Source organism: Meles meles, chromosome 9 (assembly GCF_922984935.1).
Source record: "Meles meles chromosome 9, mMelMel3.1 paternal haplotype, whole genome shotgun sequence".
In the NCBI taxonomy this organism is placed as follows: domain Eukaryota; kingdom Metazoa; phylum Chordata; class Mammalia; order Carnivora; family Mustelidae; genus Meles; species Meles meles.
The window spans coordinates 8,326,051-8,338,501 of NC_060074.1; the positions used below are offsets into that span (position 1 = coordinate 8,326,051).

At 39.7% G+C, this 12,451-nt stretch overlaps 1 protein-coding gene across 1 annotated transcript in view; it reads right to left on the minus strand.

The window, feature by feature from the left end:
• The window catches only part of DNAH7 (dynein axonemal heavy chain 7), a 249,669-nt gene that overhangs the window by 119,300 nt on the left and 117,918 nt on the right, over nucleotides 1-12,451 (minus strand). Inside the window, exons 37-41 of the mRNA XM_046018191.1 lie at nucleotides 10,811-10,966; nucleotides 9,790-9,958; nucleotides 7,784-7,910; nucleotides 6,382-6,601; nucleotides 493-1,365 (exon numbers count right to left, since the gene is read on the minus strand). Of these exons, the coding sequence (XP_045874147.1) occupies nucleotides 493-1,365; nucleotides 6,382-6,601; nucleotides 7,784-7,910; nucleotides 9,790-9,958; nucleotides 10,811-10,966 (1,545 nt within the window). The remainder of the gene's footprint in view (nucleotides 1-492; nucleotides 1,366-6,381; nucleotides 6,602-7,783; nucleotides 7,911-9,789; nucleotides 9,959-10,810; nucleotides 10,967-12,451) is intronic.

Genomic DNA, 12,451 nt, shown 5'->3' on the forward strand with positions numbered 1-12,451 from the left:
TCTAGCAGGAGCTAGAAAGTTCTAAGTTTTGGGTTCCTGCTCCTGTCAAGTAATCCTACTTCCACAGCTCTGAGCCCCAGGGACACGCTTTCCTCTCTCTGCCCCTTTATGCCCAACCTGTACTAAAGCTCCCCGCTATGCCCCACCCCCACCTAACTGCTCCACCGTCCCCCCTCAGCTCCTTTAACCCCTACCGCTCCGGGAACAGTTCCTTCATTCAGCTCTTCTCAGTGAAGCCTTCAGAGGATCCTGACTGATACTCAAATTCATCCTAAAACCTTCTGTAATATGTTGAGCTTAATGATGGTATTTATGAGTAATAAGATGCTTTTCTCTTAAGAGGATTTCTTGAATTCTAATTTCACACAATACATTATCATTGACCAGAAAATTCTGCTCAACCACTTTTTGGGGGGAGTCTATAAAATAAGCCACGATGATGACGAAGAGTCACCATTTCCAGGAGTCTGTCGGAAATGTACAGGGCCATACCTGAAACCAGTCAATGGTACAGCAGTTGACAAGAGCGGGGAACTTCCTGAGGCGGATCCGGAATGCATCTCCGATGGGACTCATGGCGAGGACCACATGCAGCTGGTTGCGGCAGCGATCGATGAACATATTGAAAAGAGCTATGGGGCTTCCATCTGTTTGTTTGGTTTTATCGCGCTGGCGGTCCAACTGACGCATCTTATCACATATCTCCTGCTTCTCGTCTAACGCAAAGAGATTTGGAACCTCCCCGGCATTCAGCAGATTGTTGACATCTTCTAGAAACGACTCCCTTTTGATCTGAGTGTCTGTAAACAGGAAGACACCTTGCATCTCACCTTCGGCACATTTCCTTAAGATCACTTTTAAATCTTCGTGCCACTCAGTAGTTCCATAGCCCTTGGAGATTTCCACCTGGAAAACTGAATAGTCAGCCATGTGGGCAGCTAACCTGGTGACAGACTGCCTTCCACTCCCGCCAACACCAACCAGAAGAGCATGGCTGCGAGGCTGCTTCAGGATCCTGGAAATTCTGCTGATGTGCTCTATGGCAAATCGGAATAAGACAAGGCTCATGGTTTTCTTGCTCATATTGTTGTATTCTTCTAAGTGAGCTTCTGCTATCGCCCGAAGATTATCCACATCCGTAACTTCTCTGTAGTTGGTGTCCTCCCGCCTGGGATCGTGGAAATCACAAAACATTAAGCTACGCAAATCGTCATCTTCTACTACTCCATCGTTATCGAAATCTAAGTGTTGAAAAAGCTCATGAAAATCTTCATCCATGTACTTTTTCAAAATTTCTTGAATGCAGTTGATAAGCCAACCTCTATCTGCATTATCCAGAAGACGATCATAATACACTCTAAGGACCTGAATAATTAAAAAGCAGCTGTAAGAACGGATTCTTCTATTTTCATAGTTTTATTTACATATTAATCTCAAGTCACATAAAAACTACTCCAGGATATTTCTATGAGTTTTATTAAAGGCATAGCCAAATAATCGGGATGGAGTCATAATAAAGCTTATTTTAAATATTAATTATGATCATATATATTTGAGATAATACATAGTTACATATAGTTATTAATAAATAAAGGCATTTTGGGGGAACAGAAGATTATAGAGATGCAAAGCATATTAATGACTAGGGGCAGCTGGGTGCCTCAGTCAGTTAAGCATCTGCCTTTGTCTCGGGTTATGATCCCAGGTTACGATCTCACTTCAGGCTCGTTGCTTCTTTCTCTCTCCATCTGCCTCTTCCCCAGCTCATGCTCTCTCTCTTGCTTTCTCTCTCTCAAATAAGTTAAAAAAAAATCTTTAAAAAAAGTATTAATGACTAGAGAAGGAAAAAAAGGACTAGAGAAAGAAAGTGGCTGCCTTTACTGGTCACTCAGGTACAGATAAAGAAGCTGGGGACTCCTTTGCAGTGATCTTTCCTTTTTCCAAGTCAGGAAACATTCTGAAAATTATTGGCAAATAAATAGTATTATTTTTTAAGGCACTTTTTTTTTTTTTGGAAAAGAAATGTCTTGGGTGAAAACCAAGTTTGTTTCGCACATTTATTATTTTTGTTATTAGTCACTGCAGAGGGCAATCTACTAAAATAAACTCTGGTGATATGTACATGTCATGGGACTGTAAGAAATAGTTAATCAGGCTTGTCACATAAAACAACTATTTCCTCAACATGGTATAAGTGTCCCTTGGTTACTACCTGTTGGGACTGAATTGTCTCCCTCCCCACCCCTCAAATTCATGGGGAAGTCCTAACCACAATATGACTATTTTAAGAGAAAAGTCCTTTAAAGAGGTAATTAAAGCTAAATAAGGTCACAAGGGTGGAGTCCTAGTCCCATGGGACTGTCCTTATAAGAAAAGGAAGTGATAACAGAGTTTCCACTCTTTCCCTGCAGGTGCACAGGGGAAGGGCCCTGTGAGGACACAGTGAGGAGGCAGCCACGCGCCCACATTCGGTGGCACCCTGCCAGTGGACTTCTGGCCTCCAGGCCTGTTGTCAAGCCCGCGTGTTCGTGGTGTTTGGTCATGGCCGCTCTCGCAGACAAATACGCATATGAGAGAAGCAATGAGTATTCGTGCCAACAAAACTGCCATTTGGGGGGGATTACCGAGCCCTGTGTGCATAAGCTGCGTCACCTATAAAGTGGAAACAGGAATACTTGCTCGGCGTTCCCCTCCAGTTACATGGCAAAACCAAAACGGCAACATATGCGGAAGCACTGTACAATTCAGAAATCGGGTGATTACAAACCACCTTGAAATGAGCCTGATGGTGTTCCAGAGTAATGCCTTTAGTGTTTTCCCTACTGTCGAGCTGGTGCCATAAGCGTGTCATCCCTTTTTCTAGCGTGGTGGCCGTGTAGGCAAATAGCATGAGTGAGGCTTCGTGCATACTCTCTCGGGTTCAAAGGCTCTTTCTTCATCGGACCATCCAGTTCCCTGACATAGGCCGATAGTCCCGTCCTTGGGCTGAGGCACTGAAGACGCTGTACAGTATTGCTGTGGGAGGAGAAACCTAAACAAGCCAACCTCTCATATCTGCTGTCACGGCGGAAGAGGAATGCGGTCTACTGTGACCTGGTGGGCTGCTTGCAGGAAACTAAGTCGTGTTTCCCGGGGGCGGTCAACGCACCTGTGCTGAATCACCTGTGGTGCGCGCTAACATGCTGATGCCCGGGGCCCACCTGGAAACGTTGAGGACGGTGCCTGGGAATATCTTATTTTTCTACTTCTGTTTCTTTATATAAGATACCAAAATCCCAAGGGCACAGCTCCCAAGAATTTTTACACATTTATACACCCAGGTCACCACCACCAAGATCAAGAGACAGAACACTTCGCGCACCTTTGCAGGCTCTCTCATGCTCCCTTCTGCAGATCCCCTGCTCTCCAGCCTGTGATTCTGCGGCCCCCTCTTCCATTTGGAGAAGTTGGTATGTAAAATTTCTCTCTTATAAGTCTACATCATTCCAAGAGAGGTAATCTCTGGGATATTTTATTCCAGATTTTATTTTATTTATGATTTGAGTTTATTTCCAAGCCTGAATTACAGATTGTTTTAATTGATATATAATTCACACATCACAACATTCACTCTTTAAAAGCATGCAATTCAGTGGGTTTTATAATATTCATGAAGTTAAGCAAACGTCACAACTCTCTAATTCTAGAACTTCTTCATTACCCCCATGTAGCAAGCCTATACCCATTATCGGTCACTCCTTATTTCCCCCTGGCGCCCCCCCCAACCCCTGGCAACCATTACCCTGTCTCCGTTAATTTACTTACTCTGCATATTTTGTATAAATGGGATCATATGATATGAGACCTTTTGTGTCTGGTTTCTCTCACTTAGACGATGCTTTCTAGGTCCATCCATGTTGTGTATGCACTGCTCTTTCTTTTTAGGGCTGAACAAAATTGCATTGTGTGTATATACCACATTCTGTTTGTCCATTCATCAGCTGATATGTATGTGAGTTGTGTCCACTGTTTATTATAATTCTAATAACATTTGTGTCCAAGCTTTTGTGTGTCCAGTTCTCTCGAGTGCACGGCTAGGAGCACTACTGCCGAGTCACACGGGAGCTGTGACGTTTGAGGAACTAGCTGTTCTCGGCAGCAGCTGCACGACTTTCACACCCCCACGGTGGAGGAGGGCGGGGTTCCTCCGCCAATTCACCAGCACTTGCTCTTATCTGCCGTCTGGGTGACAGGCATCCGGTGGGTGTGAGGCGCACCTCACTGCGGCTTTGATTTGCATCTTCCTAATAACTAATGATGTTGGATATCTTTTCATGTGCTTATTGGCCATCTGTATATCATCTTTGGAGAAATGTCTGTTCAAATCCTTTGCCCACTTCTAAATTGGTTATTTATCTTTTACTATTGAGTTGTAATAGCTCTTTTCATTTGCTGGATCTGAAACATTGATCAGATGTATGACTTGCAAGTATTTTTTTCCCATTCTGTGGGTTGTCTTTTCACTTTCTAGACAGTATCCTTAGAAGCATGAAAATTTTTAACTTTGATGAAATTTAATTTATTTTTTTCCTCGGGTCACTTTTGCAGAATAACTATATTTAATAAGCAAATCAGATTTTAGGCATGCGAATGTTTGAAAACCATGGAGAAACCAAAGGGAACGTAAAATAGTAAGCCAGTTTCACGCCTTGAAAACCATTTAATAAAATTACATTAGGTCTTCTGATTTGGTACAAGTGTCTGGACACCTAAAGGACACCTAAAGTAGTATTTGGCCCTTATTAGACCCTTAGGAAATCTTTTTTGAGTGAATAGAAACAAAGCCTAAGTAAAGCATTGAGTTCAATTACTTCATAACTTCTTTGAAACACTGAAAACAATGTGTCTAACACTGTTCTCAGCGCTGTGAATAAATCAGTGACAAAAAAAAAGAAAATCTCTGACCTCATGGAACTTGCCTGCTATCTGAGGAAGACTGGACAATAAATATGACAAGTAAATGTTATGGCATGTTAGATGCTGAAAAATGCTATGAAAAGAAGAAAAATAGAGTAAGTCAAGAATGACTGGAACTACTAGTGGGGTGAGAGCCTGTTGTGTATAAGAGGGTGGTCAGCGTGGGCCTCACGGAGAAGGAAAGATTTGCTCAAAGGCAGTAGGAAGCTAGTGCACAAGATCCGGGGACGGCATTCCAGGCGGGGAGAACAGCCAGGAGGCCTGTGTTGCTGGTGACGGTGAATGAGTGTTCTCACACAAGAGACAGCCTCACGGGAGCCAGGAAAGAAGTACACGTGTGAAATCTTGTGGGTCACCAGAATTTTATGTTTCATCTCTCCCAGTGAAGTAGAGTGCTCTTGAAAGGTTTTGAGCTGAGAATTTAAACTCATTAAATTACATGACTATTGAAAATGTAAAGTTATTACATTATGGATTTCAGTATTTAAAAATTCCATTTCTAAATGTCCTTTTGAAATTTTTATTTCTACAGCACATGGTTTTAACATAGCACATTCCTATTTTCTAGATTTAACTACATTATTAAAATTAAAATAGCTATATTATTTATATATTAAAAATAAAACATTTTTCTTTACCTTTCCTATAATTCTTTGTATTAAATTATTATTTTTGATGCCTTATTTTATTGCATTCTTTCTCTCCTTCCTTCCTCAAGTTTTTATAAGAAAATGTTCACCCACATTCCTCTTCCCACAAAGAACTTAAATATATTTCAATATATTCTTATGCTTTCAAAACTGGTTTGTTTTGCAGTTGTTTTGGCATCTAGAAATACAAGTAAGTAATGTAAACAAATGTATTCTTTTCTTATAAAAACAGCTCCTTAAAAAGTATTCCATCTCAAAAATTATTTGAAATCAAACTAATAAGGATTAAGTCACTGAAGGGAGATTGACCCAAAGTGATACCTACTTAGAAATATCTTTTTTTTTAAAGATTTTATTTATTTATTAGATACACAGAGAGAAATCACAAGTAGGCAGAGAGGCAGGCAGAGAGAGAGAGGGGGAAGCAGGCCCCCTCTGAGCAGAGAGCCTGAGGCGGTGCTCAATCCCAGGACCCTGAGATCATGACCTGAGCCGAAGGCAGAGGCTTAACCCACTGAGCCACTCAGGCGCCTCTAGAAATACCTTTTAAGTCAATAAAAATTCCTAAAAACAGGAGATAATCCTTTTTAAATATCATAAAATGTATTAGTGTTAAATATTCTTTTAAATTATCTTGGTTATTAGCCTCCATAATGCCAAATAGCTAAATGAATTTCAACAATATAAAAGTCAAAATGTTTCTTTTTACCCAGTTGTTGCCATGATAAAATCTTTGTTTCTTGCATAATCATATTTCAGTAACACAAAAATTTACCTCATGAACCCAGAGACGTTTAATCACTTTTTTGGTTTCTGCTGTTTCTGGTCTTGACAGGCAAACGCCCTGAATGACACGAGAGAAATCACGGAGGTTGAACAAGTAGTGGGATTTAGCTGGAGTAGGCAGGAGATTCTTCATGGCTTCCTTATACAGAGTCATTGTACCATTAACAATTTGTGCAGTCAAATCTAGAAAATCATCTGGAAATTTATAACTTAAAAAATGTAATAAAAAAGAAAATGTTAGCATATATGATACATAAATGATATTTAGCATGCCTAGTGTGGAAATTATTCTGATTAAATAATTGATTTAATTTATAAGATCACCATTTCTTATAATAATAATAATAGAATTTTAATTTATTTTAAAACTATTTGCCATTCATTATTTTATTTTATGATTAAAGAAACTCCATGGGAAGGGAGGACTAATGTCATGGACTTAGAACTACTTAAATAAGTGGACAAAAGAGCCAGCCAAAGAGCCCCGATAATATAACTCAGATCCAGTATCCACTAGACAAATGTGTCATAATCACTTCCACTCCTTAGCAATTTCAATTGCATATAAAAGGAATCCCTGAAGAACACCAGTGAAATGAGTATTTTCAGAGAAAACGGGAAGGAAATAAAAATACAGAATATGAAAAAGAGGAAAAGAAAAAAGAGAGCTAAAAAGAAAGTGAAATAGGATTTTAAAAAGGAGGGCAAAGGGCACAATTAGGGTAGAAAGAACATGTACAATGAATATCCATTTGGGAAAAACCGACTATAATTTCTGGCTCCATGAGGAGCCAGACGTCTGTCTCCATCATCACTAGATAGGGCAAGGAAAGACAATTTCTTGAGAATGGACATCAGGGAGCTGGGACTTGCACTGCCCACGTCCACTTGGCTCCCTGACCTCTGCATACCATGCAGAGAAACCCTGAAAGTGCAGAGCTAGACGGCAACACTTCCCCTAGGGTACAGGTTCAAAGGCTATACTCAAACTTAGATATGAATCTCCTTGAGGAACTCAAGAGTTCTACTACAGGGTATCAAAGTCACAGGATAAACCCAGCATACATCTTTCTAGCATTAATTGTATTACATGGTGAGAATTCAAAACATTAATAATTCCACCATGGATATAGCAGAATGCAAAATTTGTGTGTTTTTGGAGGATAAAATTCAAAACATCAGACAGAAAGAGAAAGATACTGTGGCCCCTTCTTGTTATGCTCCCATACTTGGAGATGAGAGCAGCAAAGGGGAGCAATGTTACCTGTTATCTTTTTCTTTCTCTAGAGATGTTTTCAGGGAATAGTTCAAGAAGTATTACTTATATTGATACATTTCTAAAAGACTTTATACCCACTAATGAAAAAAGAAACACACTTTAAATTACTTACCAGATTTTAAAATGCCAAGTTAAGATTCTAGAGAAGATTGCAAACATAGATTTATCACTAAACTCATTGATTGTTATAATATTGAAATGTCTCATATATCGGGGTGTTACTGGATTTCGACCACCACCTAAATATTAAAAACAGTAACTCTTAACAATGTTACTATTACACACTAGAATATTTTCTCCAATATTTTACAGCATAAAACAACTTGAAAGATGGACAAATTCACAGCATACAGAGAAATTAAGAGTACTTGTTTGGGTAACCCTGACCTAAAAACAGTTTTCCCCCTAACCTCAACACATTGTTTTTCTAGTCGAATTATCTGACTGAGTTCTTGAGTCAGGTCAATTTACTAAAGAAAATCAGACCAGACAGAAAACCACCTTCTCTGTGACTCATATAGCCCCAAGCAGTAAACTAGAAACATCCTCATTACAATACAACATTAAGATACAACATTTTAAAATGGGAACATTGTATGCAATATTGGCAAACATGACTCATCAAACTTAGTTCCTTCCCACATGGCTGAAATTCAGCACAATCTCGGCATTTAGCCTCTTTCCCCTCATCTTAAAATGAATTTCCTGATGTCTAGTCTATGTGGTTCATGTGGTCACTTTACTGACTGCTTGCATTTTAAAAAATTTAGAGATTATCTCACTTTCATAAAATAATGATTACATTTTCAAAGATAAAGCTTTTAAAAAGGATTGCATTTATTTATTTTGAGAGAGAGAGCATGTAGGGGTGGAGGGATGGGCAGAGAGAGAGAAAGAAAATCACAAGCACACTCCACGCTGTGTGTGTAGCCTGACTCGGGCTTGATCTCATGATCCTGAGATAAGGACTTGACTCAAAATCAAGAGTTGGACACTTAACTGACTGAGCTACCCAGAAACCCCTCAAATATGAGGCTTTCATAACTAACTTAGAATGTACCATCATTTAAAAAATCATCGGTATTATTTTCTTTAAATATACAGACGAATCTTATTTTTTTAGAAAAGAAAAGAGAGGCAAACCATAAAACAGACTCAACTGCAGAGAACAAATTGAGGGTTGCTGGAGAGGAGGTGGGCAGGGGGATGGAGATTAAGGAGGGCACCGGTGAGAGCACGGGGTGTTGCATGTACGTGGATGAATCACTAAATCCTACACTCGAAAGTAATAGTACACTGTATGTTAATCACATAGAATTTAAATAAAAACTTGAAAGAAAAGGGAAAAAAAAGCATTTGAAGTGGTCCAGAAAGTATGCTGAGAGCAATTACTGACTCAGAGCCATCTGACTGGGTTACAGGTCAAAAGGTCGGGGGGTCAGGAGGAAAATACCAATGAGATTCCCTGAAGACATGATATACGGAGAAAAGGAAGTTTTAAAGACTAGAATACTAGCTTCAGTTCAGGAAAGAAAAAAAAAAAAAGTTAAGAATGTCGAGTTTGTTGAATCAAGCCACTATCAATACCCCATCATAAAAGAGTTTCCCCTGTATAGATTCTTTCAATTTTATCAATTTCCCTTGGGAAATGTAAAGAATCTTTAAGGGTTAATTCTTTTGGCTATTTGCTGCTTAAATTCCTCGTAAGAGCCTGTCTAAATCCAAAGACTCACTTTAATAGGACTTGATTGGGGAAGAAACAGGGGTTTCATACAGTTGAAGAATTAAGGAATATAACACAGGGAAATGAGCTGCTTCACAGGGATCTGGGTCCTTAGAATGCAGAGAAAGGAAGTGCGAAGTCCCAGAAGGTGGGAGAAAAAGGATCTGGAAGAACCGGTGGGAGAATGGCCCCCAGAAAGGCAACCCACTTTGTAGTGTTGACCATTGTAGTACATTCCCATAGGTCCCAAAGCATACACAAAGAAGATATATACACAAGAAATTGTAACTCAGATAGTCCAGTTGGGTTTCTCTTTCTTTCTCTAACCATCTCTCTAGTCACTAGTCTAGTCTAGTGATAGTCAATTTTAGTAATCACGAACTCAGAAGACGTACCTGGAGGTCCCATAGCGCACATGATTTGAATGTCTACCAGTTTAATCACAGAACAATCTTTTAGGTCATACCAATTCCAGTGATCTAACCATTGTCTAAGCAACTCAATGGGAGGCTGAGCCCCATATACTTCCCGAGCGGGCATATTGACATCATCTACAAAGACAACCTGAGAGTAAAAAGAGAAGCAATAATAAAAAATATTAACACCGTAGTATATTGTCCTATTGTATAGAGGCTAAGAATTAGATTATCTTCTTGTACATGCATATGTGAGAAATGATGGTCTCTTTTCAAATAAAAAATAATGTTCCCTAGCATCCATGCTTCTAAGGAATAGGGAAAGTCTCATTACTAACCTTTCTAGGTTAAGAATGGAGGATTTATTCATCCTCTCACCCAATTTGTTTATCAATATGCCTCCTCTTTTTCCTTGTACAACTTCAACACATTAAAGTAGATGAGAAAGGTGGGATTTTAAAATTGATTATAACATTGGAGTGGTGATAAGTGAGGTTCAGAAGGGTGTTTGTAGCAGAGGAAGACAGAGAAGTCAATTGATAGCTGCGTTGCTTAAAGGTCTAGAGGAGCAGCAGCAAGACTCTGCTGAGTAAAAATGTTCATCGGAGAATTAGAAAGGTAGATTATTTCCGAGATGAATATTCTACTTTTTAATTCAAAGGGCAATTGCTTGTTTTTAATGTCCAGTTTCCTAATGCACAGGCAAATATGAACAGACTTTAAGGAAATTTGGATCAAAATTAGTGACTAAAGGGGCGCCTGGCTGGCTCAGTGAGCAGAGCATGCAACTCTGCATCTTGGGGTTGTAAGTTCGAGCCCCATGTTGAGTGTAGAGGCTCCTTAAAAATAAAATCTTGAAAAAAATTTGTGATTTTAAGAAAACAACAACATACAAAAAGATGTCAAGTCCTAGTACAGCTGGTTTCCTTGTTCTGACTGTTGCAGGGGACATGAAGAAGACCCATGCCATACCATATGTGTAGAAACAGAGAACAATTACCATTCTCTTGCCCAAAGGAGGACCAAAAACTCCCTTTCTTCTTTTGTCCAATTTTGACATGATAATATTCTGAGTCTGAGCTGCTGTCGTTTGTGCCGAGAAGTTAATCAGCAGAGGCTTGTAGATTTCTTTATTGAGTTGATTTAGAAGAAAATTCTATATAACAGGAAATAATAAAATGAACCATAGTTGGAATTATGCCCTGACATTTCAAAATAAACACTAAGCATCATTGTCGACACACTTGAATTTAGAGTGTCTTAACATTGCGGAAGAAGAGATGGAATCAATAGAGATAACAGTTACCATAGTAGCGGTGTGTCCCTGTTCATCCATGCCTTGTGCATGTGGCTTCTCTGATTTCCAAAGCCACCACACAGAGTACACTTGTCTTCTTAATGTTAAGTCATAGGGACTCAGAGGCTAAGCAATCTGCGTGTGGTCTCAGGGGTGGGCAAGAATTCAGATTGCCATGTGTCTCTTTCCAGATCAATGTTCATTTTATTATAGTTTATCTCTCCACTTAAATACCAAGTTTTCTGACTTATTAGTGAGGAAGCTTAAATTGTATAACTGCATATTCAAAATGGGTTTCATTGGAAAGCAGGTGCAGTCACACTGATTCTTAATCAAGGTGTTGTGTCCTACAAATCATCTTGTAAAAGAATAATGACATAGGAAAATATTTATGTTCTGTTAGGTAGAAAAAATGAACTAAATTGTGAAGTATGTTCCCCATTTTGTAAAAAGTTTTTTCTTTTTTGTTTTGTTTGTTTGTTTGGTTTTGCGTGGGCAGTTTTTTTTTTAAGATTTTTATTTATTTATTTGACAGACAGAGATCACAAGTAGGCAGAGAGGCAGGCAGAGAGAGGAGGAAGCAGGCTCCCTGCCGAGCAGAGAGCCCGATGCGGGACTCGATCCCAGGACCCTGGGATCATGACCTGAGCCGAAGGCAGAGGCTTTAACCCACTGAGCCACCCAGGCGCCCCTGCGTGGGCAGTTTTAATGCCTGGGCTGAATTTGGGATGAGGATACAAATGACAGGAGGCTTCATTTTTCTCCAAGCACTGCCTTGAACAATGTCAAGTTTCCATTCCTTGACTCTTGATGATATCTTGGGTAAATCCTTTAGCTTTCCGTATACGCTCAGAAAGAGCTTTGTTTTTTTGTTTTGTTTTGTTTGTATTTTTTCTCATTTAAATTCACATTAGTTAACATATAATGTAGTATTGGTTTCAGGAGTAGAATCTAGTGATTCATCACTTACATACAACACCCAGTGCTCGTCCAAGTGCCTCCTTAATGCCCAACACCCATTTAGCCCATCCCCCCACTTGGTCCCCTCCAGCAACCCACTGTTTATTGTCTATGGTTAAGAGTCACTTATAGTTTTATGGTTTACCTTCCTCTCTGGTTTTTAAGATTATGTTTTAGAGAGAGATGAGCAGGGTGAGGAGCAGAGAAAAAGGGACGGAGGGAGGGAGGGCACGAGAGAGGGAGGCAGAGAGAGCAGATACCCCACCGGGTATAAAGCCCCACATGGGGCTCGATCCCCTGACCCCAACATCATGACCTGAGCTGACTTCAAAACCTGGATGGCCCAACCACCTGAACCACCCAGGCACCCCTCCCTCTCTGTTT